Source organism: Apiospora kogelbergensis (assembly GCF_038363985.1).
Source record: "Apiospora kogelbergensis strain CBS 113332 chromosome Unknown utg000006l_segment0_segment0, whole genome shotgun sequence".
In the NCBI taxonomy this organism is placed as follows: domain Eukaryota; kingdom Fungi; phylum Ascomycota; class Sordariomycetes; order Amphisphaeriales; family Apiosporaceae; genus Apiospora; species Apiospora kogelbergensis.
In genome coordinates, this window is record NW_027117423.1 from 1,104,398 (window position 1) to 1,129,589 (window position 25,192).

Here is a 25,192-nt window from a genome sequence, read left to right on the forward strand (position 1 = left end):
AATAGGGCTTGGCGGCGAAGGCTGCAAGAAGAAAGTGAAAATGCTGGCGAGCTCGGTTAAGATAAGATCTTCACGGCCCACCACTGCACGGCCCTCAAATAGTCTCTGAATAGTCATCAATCATCACGAACCATCTCAACACGCGGCCGACACACCAGGTTGCGATGTGACTCTGAACTTGATCCAAGCCAGACTGGGATGAAGCACGACTGCATCGTTGCGTAGTAACACCTGATGACACCCGGGAGACATGTCCCTACGTAGGTAGGTGTATGCATCCGTTCCTCTTCCTGAGTCTCGGCACCTGCGCGGCACTTGATGGCTTTCATGCAATCTCCAGATTATCCTGGTCGGAGCTGGCGTCCGGTGCAACGCTCAACGGGCATGGCACTAGCGTGTGTGCCTTGCATTGTCAATTCATGCTGCATTCTGACAGTGACGCTTACAAAACGCTCAGGGCACGGCTCAGGGCAGCATCAGGGGTCGAGACCATTAGTTCACCCTAGCTTCTTTCCCGATCCGGCAGTGGATCCCGCTGCCGTTGGGGCTCTATCAGCTAGATGTCTTTGGGAGGCATCTCCGTCCTCCTCCACAATATCGTCAAGTCCGTCGAGTCCGTCAAGCCCTTCAGCCTGAGTTTCGTCCCCGGTTCGGCGAACCCCTTATCCGTGTCTCTGTAATAGAGATGTTCGGCGGCAACCAGACGTCTGCATGCTTGTGGTGAATTATGATGGGCGCAAAGTGGACAGAACCCGATCTCAGCCTTTGCTGGGGGAAGATGCGATAATCTACAGACTTGCATGTATGATGGCTGACCAGCTCTCGACTCTCGATTTAGTTCCGTGTTCCAAGACCCGCTGCGGAATTCTTCACACATGCTCCCCCTTGCCTGTGCTTCTCCAACAGTGGGCTTTTAGCGTGCATTAGGCGTGTCAGATATTCCTTCTTTTCTGGATCTTCCCAAGCGGTCCTAACCTTCTTTGCTGTAATGGCACTAACTCATACAGATATTGAAGCAATACAGTAGGGACCAATCTGGTGACCCTGGCTCAACAGCCTTGCAGGACGACAGATATGCATCAAGAATTTCCGAGTTTGGGGTCGACTCCGAGCCGTTGGGACCAAATATCCGCGGACTATCCGCCGAGTACGTACACATATCTCTGTGTAGAACAGAATCAAGGAATTGCTGCTTATCAGAATATGGAATATCGGTGAGGTCGCGGGTCGCATTGAATCCAATGTCAAAATATTGTCGAGTGTCGTTCGACATTTCACCACCGTCTCCTCTGCCCCTTGTCTTGACCGAAACTGGCGGTGACAACAATATGATGGTTGATGGAGTTCTGACGGGCGAGAGCCGTTCGCCCGGCATTCCAGACTTCGTCAATATGTATGTATGTATAGCTAGATAGATACATAATCCTACTTCCAGCGTATCATCGCGTCGGTCCCATTAGCTTGGGAGGCAATATGTGCTGTGATAAGGGGTCTGTCTGTCTTGTCTACCAATATGTCGGAGTTCTAGAAAGCTTGCGAATCGCGATATCTATTCATATCTATTCATGTTGCTTCTTCAGGTTGATCTCCCGCTACGTTGCCCAGCATTGACCTTCTTACATAGCAGGTAGGATCGTTACATCTACCGGGCTCTTGGGCAAGGCATCTACATAGCTGATCCTTAGTGGCAATTTGGTTACGCATACGTATTTTCCTCAACCTCCCCGAAAAAGGGGCGCAGCCCACGTGTGCGAACTGAATCCGTAATTCCAATACCACGTCAGAACTCAATGTTTTTAAGCTGTAAGCGAGCCGAAAACTCTGAGACTATTCGTGCGCCTCCTTCGGACCTACAACTGCGTATCAGGTACGCCTGCCGCTCTATAATGGGCAAGATATAGTGCCAATGTGGCAGCCTCCGAGGTCCCATAATTGTGCATGTGATGCCTCTATTTTGCCATTGCTACTCTATAGGCGACTGGGCATGCTGGCATGGCATGTCACCAGCCGGCTTATACCTTAGAAAGCGGATACTGCCTGTCAATTTGCTTGGCTGCGGCACGAAATCTTCTAGAAAAGCCTGCTTTGTCGCCAAACCCCTAACCCACGTGGTCACTTGAGGTCTGGTTAAGGGGCCGCCAGATTTGCTTGCTGGACATTTCTGATAGTCGTGGAAGCCAGTCCCGCGCCAGAACCCAAATCCTATGAAACTCGGCGTGCACCAGACTGTGATATACGAGAGGCTATCACGTCTTCGTATGCTTCGCGGAACTCTACATGTGGTGTACCGATCTTCCCTCATGAAGATTGTATATCTTGAACGAACACTCAATGGCGTGTCTAGATGAGTGCAGAATTGGAATGCTGGGATATCATTGATGGTCTGGCATGATTAGAAACCATGCAGAGCTGTATATCGCGGGCTTGAAAGTCGACCTCTCTGTCGGAACTTCATGTAAGGCAGGGCCAGAAGCGAAGAGGGCCTCTGAAGAGACGGAGGCACCGGAAACATGCTGACACATTGCCACTGCCGTACCGTACCATCAAACGCCACTACTTGGATGACGGGTACGTCATTATGGCTGGCATCTAGGCTAGTATCCGTCCGAACGTGTATCATCATCTCCTCCTGAGCTTCAAGTGGTTGAAACCACGGAACCAGTCGTGGGTATCTGTCAATCATAATCATGTTGTGGGTTTGGTATGTCTTTGTCATTGCCGTGCCTGGGGAAAGAAGCTAAAACACGGCCTGGAAAGGGGGCCGTTTAGAGCCTGATGGCATCCACCGAGCACCCAAGGACGCCCCGAGTTCGAGTACACAGGGTACTGCACAGGGGGTTATGTCCACTGGCGAACCGTGGAACTGCTGTACTTTTAGTGGTTGAATTAGTGCATCCTAATAGATTTAGAAGATACGGAGTAAAATGCCACAGTTCGGCAGGTTGTCCCCGAAAACGCCTATGCCCAGCCAGATTCAATCAACATCTGGTTACGCCAGACTCCGCATACTTTGACGCAATGGCCTTGCCACGGAAAGCCTACATGACAGCATGGTAGTCTCTCGGGAGGACCAGAGTTCTGTAGAGGGAAGATAAGCCTTCCGGCTGGTACCATGCTGTCGCGGAGCCATGCCCTACTCCACAAAGCATATGCACTTGTCATCCACACGCATGCGCCACAGTCACTATTCTGAGCTGTGGACGACTATACGACTGCATTTGACTATCGCATTGTGGCTGGATGAGGCAGCTATACTAGACGCCTCTCGTCGTATAGTATTCTACTATACTACGCGCAGCGCAAGAGCTGCCACCACGTCGCCCACTTACTATTACATACACAGTACTTTTTGGTATCATTGATTTGATTACATTATATTAGCTGGCCATTTGTACTGCCAGCAAGCTATGTACAGTATCATTATTCCTCGTTACGCGACTATGTCTTCCGCTGTCATATCATCGTCAACTTCACTCGTAACCTGTGAGAACCGGTTCAATGTCCCTACCGCTGTTGCTGCGGTATGACCACCACAGGGCCCTTGTCGGCGTCCTTTCCCTCCATATCTCCTCTTTCTACTCCTTTAGAAAGGGTTGTAGCCGAGGCAGTTGGCGTACTTCGAAGCACAGAAGCTCATGTTGGCATCGGGCGCCACGCGGCACGCATCGTAGGCGGCGTCGCAGAAGCCGTTGCATTGGGCCTTCTGGGCGCTGCAGAAGCTCATGTTGGCGTCGGGTGCAACGCGGCATGCGTTGTCCTGAACCTCGCAATTCTGGAGCGATTGGATGTCGAGCCCGGAGCAGCCGACGTACTGGGCGGCGCAGAAGCTCATGTTGGCATCGGGCGCGAAGGCGCACACCGTCTGCGCCTGCAGGCACGCGCCCACGCATTGGGTCAGCGTCTTGTCGCACGCGATGATTTCCTCGTTGGAAACGGCGGCGGCCCGGCACGCCGCGTGCGTGGAGTCGCAGGTGGGAGCGGGGGCCGGCGCGGCGGTGGCGAGGGCCGAGAGGAAGGCGAGAACGATGGTGCTGGTGAACTGCATCTTGAAGAATTTGGGGGAGTGTTTTTGTGGTGTTTGTTGGCTGAGTAGATCTAGGGGAGGTTACTCTTTGGGGGAATGAGTTGGAGGGTGAGGATGAAAGGATATATCGAAGGATGCCCAACGCTATTTAAGGTGTGTTGTGAAGGATGTCACGCCGCTTGCCTTTTTTCCATTCCTACGTCAACATGGCAGGCATTTGCTTGTAGCGTGAACATCGTCAGATACGTTGCCGCGCCATTTAGCTGGTGCCGCAACTCCCGATGTCATAGTCCTCGTATCGAGTGGTTGGCAGGGTATAATAGTCACGCTGTATGTTGCGACCTTGATTCCGTCCACCAATCAAGACTCGCGATCTCGACCAGGCGTTGCCGGAAACAGCTAGAGATCTGCATATCGCTACGATCAATATGGGGCAATCGTCCATTTCTTGGGGATAACACGATGTATTGTGCATAGGCACCCACTCCTCCGCGGCGAATTCCTCGATTGAGCCGATTTCAATCCCACCTGTACGGCCAGGTCAGGTTAGGTTCTTTGAACTTGGTGAAAGCACCAACCTCCTTCCCGAGATAGCTACCTATTCGCGCTTGACTGGTCATTCGAGAACTGAAAAGCCAGACCCAACAAGCCAAATGACGGAAAGTTTGGATACCGATCTAAACAATCCGATATTGATGAGCTGGGGCGACATCGGTGGGTGCCGGATGAATCGATACCAGTCCAGTGGCCATGCCTATTCGCGAAAGTATTAATCGGTCCCTCTCGTAAACTGTTCAAGTCCCAGCGAGAGTGTCGAGATACCCTTTTGAGAAGACATCACCCTTTCTTCGAGTATGAGATAGAGCTTCAAGATCAATGAGAAATGTAGTCAAAATGTGAACGGCTTATTCAACCGAGATCCTGCCTACACAATGAATGTTAGACGATCAAAATATAACTTTGATCGTAGATGAGCTACGTAACATGGACATATTATGGCGAACGCAACCTCGGACGCCATCTACTTAAGAGGATATGTGAACCCGATGTACAGACACGAATAACACCGTAAACCCAGAGACTACCCATATCTAAAGCGACAGCGGTGCAAGGAATTTGTTTCAGCAGTTAAAACCTTCAGTTATAATCTTCTACTTAGGAGCATGATAGGTACATATTATGTACATAGCTATATATCACCGTAGTCTCCGTTACATTTGAGTCCTTGATGAATACTTCAGGCGTTGAAGCCAGGAAAGAGTCTGTCATAAAAGTGACATACCAGGTATATCGACACCCATCATAAACATCTAAGATGTGACAGCTGGAAGCCCCTTTCCAGAAGCTTACCATGAATAGGGTTGACAAGTTGATATGAGCAATGCCAAACTCATTCGGCTGTATATACATGACCTCTGTATTCGATAGACTAGGTAAGCTACCGCAAGATACAAGTGGTATTTTCACAACGACCGTGCATGGCCACTTTGATATCTCACTGAGGACTTTCGATATCATTTTATCGTAGGATCCTCAGCAATAAAATAATTCGGAGTACGAACATTACCAACAGTAAACCAAGACACACCGATTGCAATAAACCATATGGCCACTTTTGCTAAAGCCTCGATATGAGTGTTACTGCACATAGAGACAGATACAACCATGCGAGCTTAAGAGATGGGTCTCAAGCCAAAGGATACCCAACCCATCAAACCAAACAATTTCTAATAATGTGATGCCCTTATGGTTCTCACAGCTCTGTTTATATGGAATTGAGGGCTGGGCCAACTATAAAATCTCGAAACACGCCCGGATTTAGATAGTTCATAAGGGAGGGCTACGAGATCTAGGGGTACGCAGTGGAAGGTGGCCCTAAAGATCGAATTTCTTTCCATCTTACACGTACATATATGAACTTAAAAGACTCCGACAAAGCCTTGCAACTTAGAAGGAATAACTCCAGGGGTTGGCATTAGTGTTGGACACACGCTGGCTTAGACAGCCACCGTAGCCGAGGCCCTGGCTTTCGAAGTCGTTCACTTTCGTCCTGCACCGCTAGGGGCAGTTATCGTTCATCTATGTAAACATAGGCTTATGTAAGGCTTGCCATGAGACACCTGGGTGAGAAGTCTAGAGTCTGTCTATGATATCTGAACAGTCGAAGGTCTGGCCCTCTCTCACTCCTAGGAAAAATAGTAATGTCACAGTAATGGCGTATTTGCCTTACTGCGTCTCTCCTCCCTTGCCGCTCCTCACCACAAAATACCTCCCCGCCGTCTCGCTAGCTCCCGCGAGCGCATCCCAGTCCTCAGCCTCGCATCTTTGACCATCCTTCTTCAGCTGTTCCTGTTGCTCGCGCCGCCGCCTCGGCCGCCGGCTGTGGCCCACGACTTCCTCGCTCGCAAGCGCCTCCTCAGGGTCTCGAGCCCGATCGTCTGTTCGCGCCGGCCCCGCGCCGTTTCGTCGCGAATCGCCGCAAGGGGCGCCACGCCCGTCGTGTCGACGCTCTGGATCGAGCGCACGAAGTGGAGCTGCGTCCGTAGCGTCGTCAGGAGCACATCCTCCTCTTCGGGCGTCGCGGGGGCGGGAGCGCCGAGAGGCGTAGGAGGTGGCGCAGGGCCTTGCTGGTGATCTCGTCGTCTATCTTCTCAGCTGGCGGCGAATTGGTGGGGGAGGACGTCTGCGGCGGCAGCAGTGAGCGGACGGACCACGCGGGGTTGGAGAGGACGGAGCGGATGTCGGGATCGGTATTGCCCTGGCTGCTGGTGTGGTTTTGTCGTTTTTGTGAAACCAGTGGCCTGGTCACCGATCCAAAACTGTTCGCCGGCTGGGTCGATCGACTCGACGGTGCCCCTCTAGGAGCCCTCAGGCTTTGCCGTAAAGCCTGGCGGCAATGGGCGCAAACCGTGCCTCTCATGGTCGTGTCAAAAGGTGGCTTTTCACAGACTGCTGCTGCCTGACAAAGTGGAAAACAGCCAGTTGGCCCCAAGCTTATATCAAATGCGAAGTTGTAGATGTCGAATCGAGCATGGTGAATTGTAGCACGTGTGTTTTACCGGCAAAGCTGCCTGTCAGTGTTACTTTCGGGGTCGCTCTTGGCGGCTTGCTTGCAGGGGACGTCGAAGCTGAAGCGTCATAGCTCTGAAGGAGTGTTTTAGGTCGACGCTCCAGCGGCTTGTCATATCCATAATCCTGCCACCAACATCAACCGAGCGACCCTCACCAACCGCCGCGCAAAAGCAGTCCTGCACCAGTAACCCAGAACGATTACATACTATACACATTCAACCGATTTCAACATGGCAGGAGATCCGCGTGCTCTGCTTCAGAAGGTCAGCCTGATCCTGCCCCACCATGTAGTGGTGGACACCCCGCCATCCAGAAAGCCATGCTGATGAATGGCAATGTAAACACAGGCCGATAAGACGCTGGCCAGCGCATCGAGCGGCTTCAGTCTCTTCGGAGGTCGCGAGCAGAAATATATGGATGCTGCCGAGCTCTACATTGAGGCCGCCAATGCCTTCCGCATGCAGAAGATGAGTACGTCGATCGTCGCCCGTTTCCTGTGTGCGCCCAACGACGGCAACCTGTGCAAATACTAAATGGCATGTCCGAACTTTTATAGGCAGGGAAGCAGGCCAAGCCTTCGAGAAGGCCGCGCAGGTCCAGGATAAGAACCTGAAGGAGCCCAACGACGCCGCCAATCATATGGTGGATGCATTCAAGGTTTACAAGGCCGAGTCGCCCGAAGACGCCGTGCGTTGCCTCGAGTACTCGATCCAGCAGTACTGCAAGACGGGCAACTTCCGCCGCGCGGCGCAGCACAAGGAGTCGATGGGCGAGGTTTTCGAGACGCAGTTGGCCGATACAAAGCGCGCGCTCGCGGCCTACGAGGAGGCCGCCGGCTGGTACGAGGGCGACAACGCCGCTGCCCTGGCGAACAAGCTCTGGCTTAAGGTGGCCGACATCGCCGCGCTCGAAGCCGACTACTACAAGGCTATTGAACAATACGAGAAGGTGGCGGCCGCCTCGCTCAACAACAACCTGATGCGCTACAGCGTCAAGGATTATTTCCTCAAGGCCGGCATCTGCCACCTCGCCACAGGTGACATGGTTGCGGCCAACCGCGCCCTCGAGAAGTACCGCGACATGGACCCCACGTTCCCAAGCAACCGCGAGCATCAGCTGCTCGTTGACCTTCTCGCCGCCATCGAGGCCGGCAACCAGGACGACTTCACCGACAAACTGTTCCAGTACGACCGCATGTCGAAGCTGGACAAGTGGAAGACGACCCTGCTGGTCCGCGTGAAGGAATCGATCGTGGAGGCCGGGGAGGACTTCTCGTAGAGTAGGTCAACGAAGAGAGGATGTGTTTTGGGATCGGTGCTAAAGCCAAGGCGTTTTTCTGGGTTGAATTCAGGCATGACTTATGTATGCAAGTAAGCCAAGAAAGCATGAAGAAGACACGGGTGTTCATATTGTATACTTAGTGCAGTGGATTATAATAGAAGACGTGACTCTTCTGGTAGCCTCCGAAGCAAATGGTTCGTTATCAACAGATTAGAAGCTCTCGCCAGATTAAACATTAGGCCTTGACGTGTTACTCCTTATTTCCCGCACTTTCCACAAACGTGACGGATAGAATCAGTAGCGACACTAAACATTAACTTGCCCTCATCGAAGTACTGAGTATCATAGCGTTCAACCACGAACGAGCCAATATCCTCGGCGCTCAGGCGAGGGACCTTGCCACGAGATAGCTCTTCTTCAAAGTCCTTAATCTCTTGCAGCTGCCTGATCTCAACGGCGGATGCCGGTCGAGGGGCCCAATCAAGACATCCATTGTACAGGCCCATCATCATATTCTCCTTGTACTGTAGAGAACCCGGAACAGGCCCAATGAGGGCGTAGGGGCGGACTTTGGGCTGTATTTCGGTGAGCCATGCTGTCTTGCTTGACTCGGACTGGGAAGCTTACGGCACATTGGTGAAGGACCAGTGAGTTGCGTCTAGGCTTGGATGGCCCATCTGTCTCATGAGTGTCCTAGCTGAACGGTCGTGGCGAGCAATCCTGCAGTGATACGTAACAAAATCAAGGGACCCTGGGCTGACACCATTGGTTCTGAGGTGTGCACAGTAAGGCTTATGGAATGATCAGTGAGTCTTCTGGCAGTCATGGGAACAGTATTTAATGCCGTGACATGCAGAGCAACTCATCAGATTTTCAGTGCTAATATTTTCCGAGAGTTTGCAGTATGGATTGCCGCACTCCTCAATCGCCTCCATGGCGCTAATGGTACTGGCAGGCTAGTCGCAGCACGGAGTACCGCAGTTCTCACATGGCTCCATGTTGCTCACGAGACTGGCAAGTATTACAAGTTGTGGCGATATGAGAGAAGTGGGATGACTGGAAGGGGTGAACGGGCTGGCTAGGTGTGAAAGTTGGAGGATAAGAGGAGGTAGGACAAGCAAAAGAATCAAGGAGGCAGAGACAAGCAGCTATGTTCGACGAAAAGGAGCATCTGGAAGGAATGGATATGCAAAGGAAAGAGCAACTGAAGCTATGGGGTCAGATCCGTTTGAACTTCGTGTATTTGGGAGACGGACACTTCCCTAACTTGTACTTCCCCTCGTCGGTATACGATTGCTATGTGTTAGTTCTATGGTAGTTAATCCTTACCTTCTTGTAATACTAATGTAGGCATGTGGCTCCTTCACTACCCACATTAGTATGTCTATATGGACGTTCGACTGGCAACCTTGCCTCTCAACGGGCATGCATGTAGTTAAGTATAATGGAACCTCACATGAACCAGAAAATCTCCTATGAACGGGTGGGGAGGATGTAGAGGTAAGTGTATAGAATCTGGTACGTTCTCAGGCCTGTCCTGATAGATTGGGAGATATGTTGCCTTGCTATATGGAAACCCCTGAATACACGCGTACTTGAATATCCAACATGGGGATTCGACAACGGAAAGTGCGAAAGGTAAGAATACACCTCCAATTGGTCAATGGAAGTTACTTATTCACATGCATATGAGCATAGTAGAATATATAAGTTATTTTCCTAGTTATATATAGTTGTATAGTTCTGACATTGAGTCGAGGTTTCAGAATGCTCAAGTTATGTTTCTGGATAGGGGCATTGAGTCCACTCACACTGGGGCAACTTAGGTGATTTCCCTGCATTTCGAAGTCTTGACGCCCATGAATGTTGTTGCTAAAGAATACTGTCGTCGTTTCGTTCATAGTTATTTCCGCTGGCGATTTACATCCCATTAATTGACTGGATAGGGCGATCCATTCAGCACTGGCGCCAGGTACTTATCAGATACATGGGTACACCGCTTAGCTTATCGATAGCGCACGAAGCCGGGGTGGTGGGGCTTATCGTAACTTTTTTCTCTTTTTTGTGGTATCGAGAGCTCTCAATTCAACATTGCCGCCGACATTGCGCAAAGAAAGACTGTTGCTGTTTTAGACAAAATGGCGACTTTGGAGGAGAAGCTGGACAAGATCCGGTCACCCAACCTACAGAGTCAACAGCAGACTGTCGTCATCCTGAACGCCGTCGAGGAAACGCTTAAGGAGCAAGACACCCCGCGCACGCCGACAGGATACTTCGCGGCTCTCCTCGCCCTCCTCAACCAGTCGATTGCGAATGGCCAGATCAACAAGGACTTGACGCCCGCCGTCATCTACCTTCTCGATGTCATCACACCGTATGCGCCCCAACCGCTCCTTCGGTCCAAGTTCACCCAGATCCTTCAGCTCCTCGCCCCGGTCCTGCTACTTGCCGATGCTGAGGCGGCGCTGCTGAAGTCGTCCGTTGGTTGCCTCGAGTCCTTGCTGCTTGCGCAAGACGCGGCGGCTTGGAAGCTTGCCACCAATGAGATCAGCCCCCGGCGAGCAGTTGCAGGTCTCCTGAACCTGTCGCTTGACCACCGCCCCAAGCTACGGAAGCGCGCGCAAGAAGCCCTGAAGAAGGTTCTTCAGAACCCTCCGCCAAGCCCTTCCCTCGACCACCCTGCGGCGGACTTGTGCGCAGAGACTGCCATGAGAAGCCTGGCAGAGCAGGCTAACAAGGCAGCTATCTCGAAGAAACAAAAGAAGGATGCCGAGAACGACCCAGCGCTGATCCACGCCCTGCAACTCATCAAGACCATTACGTCGGGCAGTGGTGGGTGGCCGAGCAAGAACATTGAGGCTCTTTGCGAGCTTCTACTGAGCATAGCAAAGAGTGGGAATGAGCACATGACCATAGCTGTCTTTGACATCTTTGAAATGATCTTCGCAGGCATGGCCGCTGATGAAGCTGCTTCTGCCAAACTCCCTCGACTTCTCGAGATCATCTCCGAAATGCGCCCTTCGGCAAACGACACACAGCTCCTGCCACCGTGGATTGCTATTCTTTCGCGAGGTTACGAGGTCGCTGCTCAGATGGAACCCGAAGACATATTCCAAAAACTCCCCGAGCTCTTCGAGATGGTGTCGACCTTCTTGGAGTCTTCGTCGCATAACATTAGAGTTTCCGCATCGGAATGTCTCATCTCATTTGTTGCCACATGTGTTCCCAACCAGGTCATCCTCGAGCCGTCCATCTTTGACGAGAAGACACTTGAAAAGATCGCCAAGCATGCCGAGGATCTGCTGAGTGTCAAGTACCAGGCTGCCTGGATGGAGAGCTTCAACGTATTTGGTGCTATGTACGATTCTTTGCGATGGCGAGCAAACCCGATTCTCTTGAACCTTGCCAAATCTGTTGGTGAGATTCGGGGCAACGACTCTTTCATGGGTAAGAAGGAGGCGGACGAGGTGCTCGGGAAAGCTATCCGAGCCATGGGCCCAGAAGCAGTTCTCAGTGTACTGCCGCTCAACCTCCTGAAGCCTGTTAAGGGGGAGCCAGGTCGAGCTTGGTTACTGCCAACTCTGCGTGATTACACAAGCAACGCCAACCTACAACACTTCAAAACCGAGTTCATTCCTTTGAGCGAGACCATGTTCCAGAAAGTACTTGACCATGGCGATGCGCCAAAGACTATGGAGATCAAGATTTACGAAACACTGGTACACCAGACGTGGTCTATCTTCCCCGGCTACTGCGATTTGCCACTGGACCTGACGATAGCTTTTGACAATCAATTCGGTGAAATGTTGGCGAACTTGTTATACCAACAAGTTGATTTACGCCTGGACGTTTGCCGGGCACTGAGGACTCTTGTCGAATCTAACCAAGCAATCACGGCAATTGAGGAGGAAGAAGACATGATACTCCAGAGCAGAGTCTCCAAGGCGGACGCACAGAAGAACTTGGCTCATCTTGGCACCTTCGCTAGTAACTTACTCGCAGTCATGTTCAATGTGTACGGCCAGACTCTGCCCCAGTCAAGAGGCCCTATCCTACAGACAATCAATGCTTACTTGAGCATCACCCCTGAGAGCGAGCTTGTAGCAACGTTTGACCGTGTCAGCGAAATGCTCGCAAATGCTCTGGTCGAAGCCAGCAAAGAGCAAGAAATCGCCGCCTCCTCTGTCGTGGCTGCCAGAAACGACAAGAAGAAGAAGGAACAAGGACCTTCAACGAGTCAAACACTAATGGATCTTGTCATTACAATGTCTGCATATCTGCCCCGTCAGAGCTTTTCGGCTCTCTTCAACATTGCGTCTCTCATTATTGTCAAGGACGACGACCCTCAGCTGCAGAAGAAGGCCTACAAGCTTATCCCGCGTTTAGCAGACTCGGAGAACGGGCAAATTGCGCTCAACGAACGATTCGACGAGTTGCAGCTACTTTTGTTATCCAGTGCCGAGAAATGCTCCGTGCCTGCTCGAAGGGAGCGGCTTGCCGCAATCACCTCTATGGTTCCGTTTATCCCTGACAGCTCACTGCATTTCATCCCAGCTGTACTATCTGAGGTCGTCATTTGCTGCCGCGAGAACAACGAACGAGCAAGGACTTCTGCATTTGAGCTCCTCGTATCTCTGGGCGAGAAACTTGAGGAATCCAAGGGCAAGGAGATTCAGAACAGCAAGATCCCGAATATGCCGAGCGACGCCGCATCAAGCAAGGCCAGTATAGAAGAATACTTCACCATGGTCAGTGCTGGTTTGGCAGGTAGCACTCCTCACATGATTTCCGCCACTATCACTGCCATTACTCGCATCTTGTACGAATTCCGTCAATCGCTTAGCAACGAGATGCTTGGTGACTTGGTGCAAACCATGGACCTCTTCTTGACTTCCAGCAACCGTGAGATCGTCAGGAGTGTTCTCGGATTCGTCAAGGTCTGTGTCATCAGCTTACCAACAGAGATGATGCTTCCGCGGTTGGCTACCATGGTCCCGAACTTGCTAGTCTGGTCGCATGGCCACAAGAGTCACTTCAGGGTAAAGGTCAAGCATATATTGGAGCGCATGGTGCGACGCTTTGGTGTAGATGTCATCAACAAGCACTGCCCTGAGGAAGACCGCAAGTTGATCAACAACATTCGCAAGTCCAAGGAGCGCAGTAAGCGGAAGAAGGATGCTGCCAGGGGTGAAGGCGAGGACGAAGAGGAGGAGCAGACCAACGGAAAGAAGAAGGCTCGGTTCGAGAGCGAATACGACGAGGCTCTGTACTCGAGTGACGACTCCGAGGCATCGGGCGAGTCTGACGATGAAATGGATGGTGCCAGGTCCAAGAAGGGAAAGAAGGGCGGTAACACCTACATCATGGAAGACGAAGATGAGCCCCTCGATCTCCTGGATAGAAAGGCACTGGCCAGTATATCATCTACCAAGCCCACCAAGATGCGCAAAGCTGGCAAGTCCAAGGCGAAGACCGATATGGACGGCAAGCTTATCTTGGGGCAAGATAGCGATGAGGACGACGCCATGGTCATCGACACGCCATCCCATGGCGGCGATGATAGCGGCGTTGGTGCTTACGTCGCAGCTCTTCGTGGCAAGGATATTGGTGTCCGTGGCCAGCGTGGCCGCCTTAAGTTCAGCAATCGTCGCGGCAACGACGACGACGAGATGGACGTGGATGAGGAGGACGTCGCTACCATTAAAAAGACGATCAACAGGGGCCGCGGCAGCCCTCGGTCTCGCGGTGGCGATTTCCGAGGCAACTCGCGAGGAGGCGGTGGCTTCCGAGGAGGCAGCAGAGGCGGTGACTCCCGGGGAGGCAGCTCACGAGGAGACTTCCGGGGAGGTAGCCTAGGAGGCGACTTCCGGGGAGGTGGCCGAGGTGGCGGCTTCCGGGGAGGCAACAGTGGCAGAGGAGGCATTTCGTCGGGTGGTCGCCGCGCTCTCGGCGAGGAGAAGAGACATGGCCCTTCTACTCGTGGCGGTGGAAAGGTGGAAAAGCCAGGTAACTTCCAACGGCGAGGTGGTCGCAGGTAACGCACTCATGGCCCAAAGCCTTGTTGAGCTCTTGATACCCATACATAGTCTATGGCGGGCCTCGTATTGGGGGGGCGCCTTGCTAGATATCCCCTCCCTGTCGACATAACATGGGTCTGCCTAGGGTCATTTTCATTCATGCATCTTTCATATAGATCGTTTTTCTCTCCACCTAAACCCACGGTTCACGAGACTATTTGCTTTGGTTTTCTTGTGGTATGGCGTAAGGGTGTGGGCAAGGATACTAAAAAAAAGTTTCTGAGGTTCAAACACATGGAATTCCGTGATTCGCATGCTGATGCTTATTACTTATGTATATACGTGAACGACGGGCATGGTCTTCTTTACCAAGAACTCCTGAACTCCCCAATTAGTACATTTGCGTGACCCGACCCATTCCCGGACTTTGGCCCGTTATCGTCTCAATTCCTGCTTTCTTCTTACGTCTATTTGAACTTGCTGTAAATGACAGCGAAGATAAGAAGGACCAAGACGGTGATGATAGCAATCGTGATCACCCGATTTGTAGCCATCCTGCGAGAATTTGTCAGCTAAAACCCCCCTTTTCACGTTTGTGATTTTTCTGGGTGTAAGGGCAAAAGTCCATTACCTACGCGCCATGCCGCGCAGCGTCTTGACGCTGCGGTCGACGTAGCCCTCGCTCTCGAGGAGTATGTTACCGGTGTGGGAGATGCGCTCGCGCTGGACGTGGAGGTCGGCGAGGGTGCTGGCGCCGATGGCCTCGGTCTCGTTGGCGAGGGCCTGCGAGTTTCGCAGGCGCTGAGTGCTGCGGTCGAGCCGGTCGGTGCCGCTGAGGAGCTGCTGGCGCTGCTCGGTCTGCGTGTCGGGCCCGCCCGCGGGGTTGTCGGTGTACCGCGACCCGAAGAGGGCCGCCCGGTCATCGGCCAGCGACCGCAGCTTGCGGCGGTACTTATCTACGTCCGTCTCGAAGTTGCGGAAGCGCTGGTTGATCTTGGTGCGTGAGGCGGATGGGATGTTGGCCTTTTCTAGGCGCATGGCTCCTAACTGTTGGATGGTGCAACATCATTAGTCTACGTCATCCTCTCGACGCTGTGTGATTCTCCGTTTCCTTATTCTGCGAGGACAACAGATACGACAACGGTGACGATGGCGGTGCTGATGGTGATGTTCGTACCAGTTCATCGGCTTCCTCCAGCGCTCGCTCTCCTTGGCTGATGGCGGCCTTTCGCGGCTCGCCGCTCAACTCGGGAATTTGGTCCAGCTTCTGCGTCAGGTCAGCCTGGACAAGCTTGAACTCGGCCTCGTAGCTGCTGAACAGCTCGGAGCCGGCGTCGGTGTCGAGAGGGTTGGCCATGGTGGGCGATGGCAAGGCGGCAGCACGGCTGTTTCGGGTTCGTTTTATTTATCAGGATCGCTCGGTGTCGGGGTGTGTTTGTTTTCGTCGTTGTCGCGAAAAGTCGAGGAAACTACGCAGGGGCGGAAGAAAAGAAAAAGAAACCCTCAAAATATCTATCCTGATGTTGCCTGGTTGCTGGAGTCGTCGTCACTGGGTTGGCGCAATGGGATTGTCATGTGTCGTTGTCAACGGATGATGTAGCCTAGGTTACCTCAGTAGGCGCGGACATGGACATTGCGATAAGCGAAAACAGTGGTTTAGTTGCATACTTGAGTTCATTGCTTGCAATTAATCTACAGAGTACTCCACAGTTCGCGGAACATTCCCCAGCCACCCCCATAAGCCACGGCGCCCACCATCGACTGTTCGCAGCAGTAGAAAAGTCGGACTTCCGCGCCCGAAGTCTTGGGATTTCTCTTTCCTTTCCTCTCCATGAAAGTTGACCCCCGGTGTTGCAGAACAATAGGCTTCCTGTCCCCTTTTCCACGGGCATGAAGTTGTATTAGCCGGGCAGACAAAGCATGGAGCTTCTAAGAATTGGATGTTAGGTGACTTCTGTCGCTTCTGAGTATTCGATCCCGTTGAGCGCCGACATTTTATGCCATGAAACATGATCCGTATTGTGTGTGTGTGTGAAGACGGTCCCCTTTGCATTTTCCCAGTAGAGTTAGCAAGCATCAGTGCTTGATGCATAATTCCAACAGATACGACTAGTGTAGCAGCTACGGAGTACACTATGAGATGATATACCAGTATACTGCCATGCAACAGTGTGAATGCTGCTACGCACGAAGGCACGACTAAGTTGGCGAGAGTGAAGTGTTGAGACTGTGCCGTACGCGCTGTCGCACTCGCCCAATGGGGTTCACCACTGACCGTTTCGTCAACTTTATCTATTCTAATCTGTGGATTCCGCAGAATTTCACATGCTTGAATGAATGAATGAATGAACGATCGGCGTCCGAGCGCCTGCATTCCGACCCGTTGTCAAGGAGGTCGCTGGTGACTGGGTCCGACGATAGGATGGAGTTGGTTGTTTCAATCCGTTCAGGCAGACGCTATGCTGTGTTAGCCCAACAGCTCCAGCTGCAGCTCCCAGTCCCAGCCAAGGCGAGGTAAGTAAGCTGTCGTCGGCTGTCGCGCACTCGGCTCTCTACCACGCGTCTCTTCTCCAGGTCTATCGATTTCCCATCTCTTACATTGCTGCCGTCAGTCGTCCGAGGTTCGACAGAATTAATTGACTTCCGCCGATCCAATATGCATCAGATCCCATCCATGTAAGTTCAAGCAGGCTCTATCTCGTGTCTCACAACGGCCATTGCATCATCATGAGAGCCAAGGCCCAGCTTCCTGCATGCTGGGTGGAGGTTAGCATTGTTCTTCCCGCACCCAGGCCCCAAGCCCCAGGCCCCTCGCCGCCTTGAACGCGGGACTGCACTGGAGTTCTGCTGGAGTCATAGTGTGCTGTACTACCTTACTGCTCGTATGACTATGAGGTTGGGATCTTGGGACTCGACGCCTCAGCTCCAGCAAACTCACCTCACCGCCCTCTTCCACCTTTCCATCCTCGGCTCCTGGCTTTTCCTCGTGCTTCGTACTCCAGTACCTGCCTTAGTCTTTGCCCCCTGCCCTCCCGCATTGGCAATTAGCTATATACGCCGTTTTTTTGACTCGGGTCCTTCGACGTGCCGCTCATTCTTAGTTGACTGAGATTTTCCCCAAATGCCCATGACATCATCAACTAATTGGGTTCCTAGGAAGAAGGTCGCTATAGTCGGTAGCGGCTCTGCCGGTATAGCATCGCTTTGGGCCCTCAATAGGACTCACCACGATGTATACCTCTATGAGGCCGCCGATCGACTCGGCGGTCATACCAATACTGTGGAATGGAAGCAGGACAAATTCCGATGTCTCGTCGACACGGGCTTCATCGTGCTGAACGAAGCCACCTACCGTAAGCCCCCGAACCTCCTGCGTTCTGTCCATACAGAAGGATTGACGCCATGCAGCCAACTTCATCAACTTCTTGAAGAGGGTCAGGGTGCCAACCATCCCGACGGAGATGACCTTCAGCGTCTCCAGAGATCGTGGCAAATTCGAATGGGCAGGAACTGGCCTCGATGCTATCTTCTGCCAACGGTGGAATCTCTTCTCGCCCAAATTTTGGAGGATGATATTCGACATCATCCGGTTCAACCAGTTTGCCTTGGACTTATTGAAAATCGACATTGATAGCCATGCCAAGCCCAACGGCACCAAGGGTGCCGTCGACGAGACGACCACCATTGGCGAGTATCTTGACAGGGAAGGCTACTCAGAAGCTTTCAAGAACGACTATCTCATACCCATGACAGCGGCTGTATGGAGCACCAGCCCAGACAAATGCAGTCTTGAATTTCCTGCGATAACGTTGGTGCGGTTCATGTGGAATCACCATTTGCTATCTACAATCGCTACGCGGCCAGACTGGCTAACCCTAGAACATGGAGCCAAGTCTTACATTGATGCCGTTGTGAAGGGGTTCCCGTCAAATCACCTCTTTCTCAACACAGCAGTCAAATATGTCGCCAACGATGATGATGGCCGAGTGCGCTTGCACTTCGAAAACGGGAAGATGGAAGCCTTTGACCACGTTATCCTCGCCACGCACGGAGATCAAGCCTGCCAGATCATTGGACCATCTGCCACAGATGAAGAGAAGGCTATCATGTCTGCCTTCAAGACGTCCGAGAACACGGCGGTGCTACATTCCGACATCGCACATCTCCCGGCGCAGCAGAAGGCATGGACCGCATGGAACTACCTCACGCTTTCGAATCCATGGACCGGCCGGGACGTCGACAAGGTCTCGTTGACATATAACATGAACATCCTCCAGCACATACCGAGGGGGCCGTTCGGCGACGTACTGGTGACGCTCAACCCCCTGCAGGAGCCGAAGAGCGATACCGTGCAAGGACGGTACTCGTACTCGCATCCCGTGTACAACGCGGAGGCCGTCCGGGCACAGAACGAGCTGCACCGCATTCAGAACAAGCGCGGCATCAGTTATGCGGGTGCATGGACCAAGTACGGGTTCCATGAAGATGGCTTCAGCAGCGGGTTGTATGTCGCGAAGGAGCATTTAGGAGCGAAACTGCCATTTGAGTTCGTAGATTCCACCTACAGCCGAGGCCGTCAACCGCGCATAGGAATCAGGGATCGTCTCCTGCGTATAGTACTTCTCATAATTCAGATCTTTGTGGTGGAGATACTCGAAAGAGTGTTTTCCCGATTTACTACTACGACGCCAAACGCCAAACACAGCACGAATAGTACGACGAATAGAAAGGCTTTGGTCAACGGGAACAGGAAAAGGGCATAGGCGTAGGCGTAGGCAGAGGCATAGGCATAACATGGGTTGGAGTTTTTGTATATATTATGTACCTGTAGATTGCAGAATGGAAATAACAACAGTACTTCGATAATCCGTTAATTGGATGATGTACGGGACCTGCCAATCCAATGGATGATGCATTCGGTCGGTCTTTGCAGATCGCCAGACCCCGAATTCTTTATGTAGAAGCTACCCCTGCAAACCGGCTCCATACTGGTCCAATGGCCGTACCCCAAAATTAATTCGCTCCGGCGGGCACAATATCCAGCAATCATCGAACGACATCGCACCTTTGGCAGATGGTCGTGTATAACTCACCCTCACTACGATAAACTCCGAGGCACCCCGTTCCGTTCGTTGTCGAGAGCCGACCAAGACGACGGTCTGCGCCCCGACAATTGCTCCCCAAAATGAACGCCTTTCCCCGAACGATAGCGACGTCGCTGCGCAACACGTTCCAGCAACCGTCGGCCCCTTCGCGATGGGCCTGTTCCTCGTGCCGGAGGGCTCTGAATGCCAGTCGCGGACAGCAGAAGACACAGTTTGGCGGTGCTCAGCGGCGGACGGCTTCCAGTAGTGCGCAGAAGAAGGCCCAAGATGCCCACGGGGCCCGCATGGAGAAGATGCACGAGTTCTACCGATACAAGAACCGGACGACCATGTACGTGTGTTACCTAGCTGGCAGCTTGGATTTTGGTTTTGTTGGAGCAATTGGAAAGCGTCACAGAAAGAGGAAGAGGGGGGACTATATCCAGGCTACCACAATGGAGCCGAGAGGGAGAAGGCATATCGCGAAGGCTACAGCAACTCGAACGATGGCTGACTTTGGCGGGGTTGAAACAGGTACTACACATTGAGCGTTATTCTGGGAACGGTAGCTTTCTCATACGGAAGTGTGCCCATGTACAAGATGGTATGACGAGTCCCAATCGCACCCCTCATATATCCATCCCCACCATGCTGGGAACCCGAGAAGGCTGATCCCCTTTGTCTTTCTTCTCTAGATCTGCCAAACCACCGGCTGGGGCGGCCAACCCGTCCGCGCCCCTGGCCACGGCGGCTCCGACGACCCCAACTTCGACCCGGCCACGCGCCTGGTGCCCGTGACAGACGCGAAGCGCATCCGCGTGACCTTCAACGCCTCGGTGTCGGACATCCTGCCCTGGAAGTTCACGCCGCAGCAGCGCGAGGTGCGCGTGCTGCCCGGCGAGACGGCCCTGGCCTTCTACACGGCCACCAACACGTCCGACAAGGACATCATCGGTGTCGCCACCTACAGTGTCACGCCCGCCCAGACGGCGCCTTATTTCTCCAAGATCCAGTGCTTCTGCTTCGAGGAGCAGCGCCTCAACGCCGGCGAGACGGTCGACATGCCCGTCTTCTTCTACCTGGACCCAGACTTGCTGAACGATATGAATATGCGCGGCGTGGAGACGGTCACGCTGAGTTATACCTTCTTTAGTAAGTCTTTTACTCTTTTCTCCTGTCAAGGATCTGCTACGAAGATATGTGCTGACTACCACAATCACAGAGGCCAGGTATGACGACCACGGAAACTTCCAGACTACTGTTGACGAATAATCATCTGTTTTCTGCAAAGGGGTCTCGGCAGATGAGTGCCATAGATATATGTACCATACTATATATTGTAACAGACAACAAATATCAACATTAGAAATATACGCTTGAAGTGAAGTGTAGAAAATGACTCTCATATGCGTTGTCTCCCAACCTGGGGTCCAAGTAGCTTCCAGGGCAGCAAACTTTCTCCTCAAGGTTGAGTTTGCATAAGCCGTCTATCAACTATTGAAAGGGCGTTGTCCAACAATAACGGTCCTGAAAATTAGGTCAGTAAATCAAGCGCAAGGTTGAGTAGCAGCTGCTGCCCGCATTCAGAGATGTTTCGAGTCCTTTGGTCTACTTACAACGGCACGATAGCATGAATCTGTACAATGTATAGATTAGCGATGTTCTATGGCAAGGGGACGAAGATTCCGGGCCACAATACTCACATTAGGGTTATTAATATCTGCCTTAACCTCGGCTAAGAAGTTGTTGATGTCTGTATCGCTACCTAAATCACCCAATAGCTTGAACAACTTGCTGCTCATGCCGTCGATACCATCCTGGAGGTCGCGCCGTCCCATCCAGCCAATGCGCTTCTGCCTCTCCCCCCTTTGCCCAGGGCCCAATTGGCCCGCCGAGGCGGCGCTCGACGACATGGTCGAAGCCGCGGGAGCGCATGCGATCGGCGTGCTCGCCGGCTGAGCGGATGTCGATGCCGACCTTGGTACAGGCGCGGTCCATGACCTCGGTCCAGCGGTGGAGGGCATGGTGCTCCTTGAGAGAGCCGTCAGGGCTCTCGAGGGGCACGTTCCACTCCTGCAGCTCGAGGAAGCCGCCCGGCTGCAGGTACTGGTAGGCCTGGTCGATGAACTTCTCCCAGTTGGTGATGCCGAACGTCAGCATGCGCACGTGGATGTAGTCGAAGCGCTGGTGGAAGGACCAATCCTTGGTAGCGTCATCAATGTAGAAGGTGCAGTTCACCGGTACGTAGTCGGGCTGGATCGGCGACAGGTCCGTTCCGATGACCTGCACCTGCGGGTTCTGGCTAGCGAACTCGATGGTCCAGTCTGTTTGTCGTTGAGATAATCGTGTAAGTTACGGGACCGAAACAAACATCGTGCCGGCCATCCATCTCACGATAGTTCGGGTATGAAGGCACAAAACAGAAGATGAAAAAGATAGTAGCGGAAAAAAAGGATGGTTGCATACTGCCAGTGCCGCAACCGACGTCGAGAGCATGTGTTACGTTTATCTTTTGCAGCGGTGCTAGATGGAGCCGGCCACCGAGCAGTTCCATCCACAACAGGTGCTGCAGTTCTAGGCGATCCATTTCCCTCTGCAAGCTGCGCGTCAGCTGTTGTCCAACTTGTGGTTGTAGGTACCTGCATGTGTGTGTGTGTGTGACGTACAATGTCATTTGGCAAATGATACTTATCATTGGAGCTCTGATATCGCCGGCCATCCTCAAATCTAAACTGGTAATCCGAAGTGCTTATCGAAGTTGACATGCTGCAGTGCGACGGCAATGATTGGTCAGTCCGGATTGCTCCCCCTTGACTTTCTTGTGAGAGTGCATGACCGTCGGTTGGCCTCGGGGACTCACGATGAGATCTCGGAGCCGATTGCGGAGTCTGAGTCTGAACGGCCGGAGTCGACCTCGAGGTCGCTCAGCGTCTCTACCGGGTGGATTTGGAAGGGACTGAGGATGTTCGCCGGAGGCAACTCCGCCGCCGAATGGGCATATTGAGAATGGGGGTCTGCATGTGCGACGACGTTCCCGGACGGTCGGGGCCCCTGTTCATCCATGTTCAAGGTGGTAGCGTTGTTCCACAAGCCGCGGATCGGGTAGCAAACAGTATCAAACCACGGGCAGGTCTGGCGGCATCTGGGGGAGAAAAGGACAGAAGAGAGGGAGCTGAGACACAGGCTAGTTGGAAAACGGGGGCAGGTATAGTTGGATAGGTGCTACGACTAGACGAAGACGGAGGAATCGTAAGCGTAGCTATCCGTTAGTAGTCTCGCCCGAGATGGGGAGATGGGGGCGGACACCGAATGCTGAATACTGGGCACGGAATGCCCCCTACAGACACCAAGGATCAGGATCCATGTCCCCCTGGCCCGGATAGCCTAGCTGAGCTAATAACGTGTGTGTATGTGTGTACATGTGTATGTATCGTGGAAAAGGAACGAAAAAAAAAGAGCTCAGCTGAGGAATCGAGCTAGCAGCGGCCGCCAATTCCGCCGTTGCGATGCTAGGCTCGACTTTGGGCCATCTTGGCCTGCAACACTTGGACGACTGCCAATTCCTGTTTGGTGCTGCAAGACCAAACGGGCCGACGGGAAGGAGAGATAGTCGGCGGGTTCACATGATGCGGACTGACTGGCCGAGATGACGTTACGGAACAAAAAGAAGAAAAGAAGAAACAGCTTACACGTTGCTTGCTACCGGATTGGGTTGGCAATGCACCCAGGACCCTTTTCGGAACACACATTCTGGCGGCCCTATCATGCACATACCTAAGCGAGAGGGGAGTCGAAGATTGGACACGCCAATAGCGCAGTCGCGCCAAGATGCGCATGCAAGAAAAGCTCCCTCGACCTGCATTGGAAAATGGGTAATATATGTGAAATAGTTTAATACCACCCACACCCTGTTTCAGCGTTTCGTAGTTCCAATCCGCAAAACATATACTATGTAGAAGGTATTCGGAAGAGAGGGGGTGCTGGTGCCAAGTGCCTGGCGGCAGCCGCGACGAACTGGTGGTAGCAGGTGTTCTGGCAGGTGGACATGGTGCCCCCGCTCCCCCTCAGATAGTCAGAGTCGTCAGTGCTGCCCCCTTGGCAGGGCATCGCCTTGAGAATGTTTAGTCTTTGACGCCCAGCAAGGTATGCATTCTCATGCATCATACATGCAGTATATTGTTCATCACCGGCTACGCTCGTGGCGCGGAAGCGATGTGACGGCGGGCAAGATGACAGGTAACGCTGTGCTGCCGGGGTAGCCACGCGGTCAGCAGGGAACTTGGAAATTATCCAGAAGCAATGAATGGGCCATCACCCCACCCAGCACACTGCTCACATGTGAAAGGTGATATGTAATGCACATTGCACTCACTGCATGTCTCATTGGGCCTTGAGCGATCCATCATCCCCGGCAGTCATCCGGCACTTTTGGGCGAGTTCGACTTTCTTGTGTTGTTGTTCTTGCTAAAGGTAAGGCTAGCTAGCAGGCCGGTACGGATTCTCTCCCGCGCGCACTTCTCGACTTGATGTGGGTAGATCCGAACGTCGTCGACAAACACGGTGTGGGTTTACGGAGTGTGTATGCTGCAGTGCGGGTTACTACCCCTCCTGTTGGTTTCGGCCACTGCTACGTGACAGACATCAGGCATGTGATCAGTCGTAGGGAAAGGAAGACATCATCTGCACTAGCGACTCCAAGGCCTCTCGCTCTTCGCGGGTAAGACCCCTCTGCTTTCGAGCTCCCCAGTGGATGGCATCAAATGCCCCTAATTCTCCACGGCGGCATAGCTATGCAAGCTGTGGGCGATCCATCTCCTAGCTCTCTTGTATATATGTATGCGCCAACGGGCTCAGTTATGAAGGGGCTTGCTGGAGCCACCCCATATCTTGTTTTTCCCCCTGTGTTTCCCCATCACTGCCAACCAAATGTACACGTCGGCCAGACTTGCTTGCCAGTCTGCGGGGAAATTGATGGGCAGCGTACTCCGTTGTCGGTGCAGGAGTTACACTTTGGCGTGACGATGTTGTTATGCTGAGAGAGAGGAGTGTGGCTATTGGTATCTCAGCCAGCTACACATACCACCCGTCGGCCGTTGTATACGTCGTGCCCTTGTAAGGGAAGGTAGAAACGAGGGTTTCTGGAAAGCTAAACCATGTCGTTCGTGTGCATGGCTATACGTTTTAGGGGGCAGCCTCGGAGAGAGTCAGCTGTGCGCTATACGTCGTGCCAATTCCAAGTGCAAAAGCCCGAGTTTGCTGTCAGGAATCTCGTGGTCCAAAACTGCTCTCTCGGCAGAGCCTTCCCAGTCGCCGCCTCTCCTGGAAAGGCAGTTATTTTGAGATATCAGATTGCAAGAATTGTTAGGTGGCCATTAGACGAGAAAGACAGAGTCTATCTCCAGGTAGAAATAGATCTCAAGCCCGCTATAATTGCTTCAATCTGGGTTACACTTCGAAGTTGTTAGCCACGATATAGATCGTAATGGATAGAACCCGGCAACCTAGTGATATCTCCATTGAGTAAAGTTTCCATTGTCGGATTCATTAGCACTCTTGCAAATCAATCGCGACCGATATTCACTACCTCCAAGCCATCACTGAGGACGGCCTAGTAACAACAGATTGGGGTCGAAAGGGCCAGCGAATTACTCTGCCAGGGGATAAATAACATGGGCAATTGCAAATGGATAAAAGAACGTGTTCTAGCTTTGCTG

General features: G+C 52.7%; 9 protein-coding genes across 9 annotated transcripts; 4 read left to right on the forward strand and 5 right to left on the reverse strand.

Moving 5' to 3' along the window:
• Window positions 1-3,583: 3,583 nt before the first annotated feature.
• On the reverse strand, window positions 3,584-4,045 carry PG998_009179 (uncharacterized protein; the record flags this gene model as incomplete). The annotated part of the gene is made up of 1 exon (XM_066875995.1): window positions 3,584-4,045. One exon carries the CDS (start codon window positions 4,043-4,045, stop codon window positions 3,584-3,586), a length of 462 nt encoding a protein of 153 aa, XP_066728151.1.
• Window positions 4,046-6,250: 2,205 nt separating this feature from the next.
• Window positions 6,251-6,944, reverse strand: PG998_009180 (uncharacterized protein; the record flags this gene model as incomplete). The annotated part of the gene is made up of 2 exons (XM_066875996.1): window positions 6,251-6,647; window positions 6,736-6,944. The coding sequence occupies 2 exons, from the start codon at window positions 6,942-6,944 to the stop codon at window positions 6,251-6,253; spliced, it is 606 nt and encodes a 201-aa protein (XP_066728152.1).
• A 382-nt stretch (window positions 6,945-7,326) lies between these two features.
• PG998_009181 (alpha-soluble NSF attachment protein) lies at window positions 7,327-8,374 on the forward strand (the record flags this gene model as incomplete). Its single annotated transcript, XM_066875997.1, has 3 exons — window positions 7,327-7,359; window positions 7,444-7,567; window positions 7,653-8,374. 3 exons carry the CDS (start codon window positions 7,327-7,329, stop codon window positions 8,372-8,374), a joined length of 879 nt encoding a protein of 292 aa, XP_066728153.1.
• Window positions 8,375-8,634: 260 nt separating this feature from the next.
• PG998_009182 (uncharacterized protein) lies at window positions 8,635-9,375 on the reverse strand (the record flags this gene model as incomplete). The annotated part of the gene is made up of 3 exons (XM_066875998.1): window positions 8,635-8,952; window positions 9,005-9,054; window positions 9,366-9,375. The coding sequence occupies 3 exons, from the start codon at window positions 9,373-9,375 to the stop codon at window positions 8,635-8,637; spliced, it is 378 nt and encodes a 125-aa protein (XP_066728154.1).
• Window positions 9,376-10,515: 1,140 nt separating this feature from the next.
• On the forward strand, window positions 10,516-14,415 carry PG998_009183 (uncharacterized protein; the record flags this gene model as incomplete). Its single annotated transcript, XM_066875999.1, has 1 exon — window positions 10,516-14,415. The coding sequence occupies one exon, from the start codon at window positions 10,516-10,518 to the stop codon at window positions 14,413-14,415; it is 3,900 nt and encodes a 1,299-aa protein (XP_066728155.1).
• Window positions 14,416-14,861: 446 nt separating this feature from the next.
• PG998_009184 (uncharacterized protein) lies at window positions 14,862-15,751 on the reverse strand (the record flags this gene model as incomplete). Its single annotated transcript, XM_066876000.1, has 3 exons — window positions 14,862-14,949; window positions 15,026-15,441; window positions 15,572-15,751. 3 exons carry the CDS (start codon window positions 15,749-15,751, stop codon window positions 14,862-14,864), a joined length of 684 nt encoding a protein of 227 aa, XP_066728156.1.
• Window positions 15,752-17,515: 1,764 nt separating this feature from the next.
• PG998_009185 (amine oxidase) lies at window positions 17,516-19,157 on the forward strand (the record flags this gene model as incomplete). Its single annotated transcript, XM_066876001.1, has 2 exons — window positions 17,516-17,747; window positions 17,803-19,157. 2 exons carry the CDS (start codon window positions 17,516-17,518, stop codon window positions 19,155-19,157), a joined length of 1,587 nt encoding a protein of 528 aa, XP_066728157.1.
• Window positions 19,158-19,579: 422 nt separating this feature from the next.
• On the forward strand, window positions 19,580-20,750 carry PG998_009186 (uncharacterized protein; the record flags this gene model as incomplete). Its single annotated transcript, XM_066876002.1, has 4 exons — window positions 19,580-19,830; window positions 20,013-20,082; window positions 20,174-20,630; window positions 20,701-20,750. 4 exons carry the CDS (start codon window positions 19,580-19,582, stop codon window positions 20,748-20,750), a joined length of 828 nt encoding a protein of 275 aa, XP_066728158.1.
• A 346-nt stretch (window positions 20,751-21,096) lies between these two features.
• PG998_009187 (uncharacterized protein) lies at window positions 21,097-22,541 on the reverse strand (the record flags this gene model as incomplete). Its single annotated transcript, XM_066876003.1, has 6 exons — window positions 21,097-21,114; window positions 21,182-21,239; window positions 21,292-21,802; window positions 21,945-22,071; window positions 22,145-22,244; window positions 22,339-22,541. Coding segments are annotated over 6 exons (1,017 nt in total), but the record flags the coding sequence as incomplete, so codon positions are not given.
• Window positions 22,542-25,192: the final 2,651 nt, after the last annotated feature.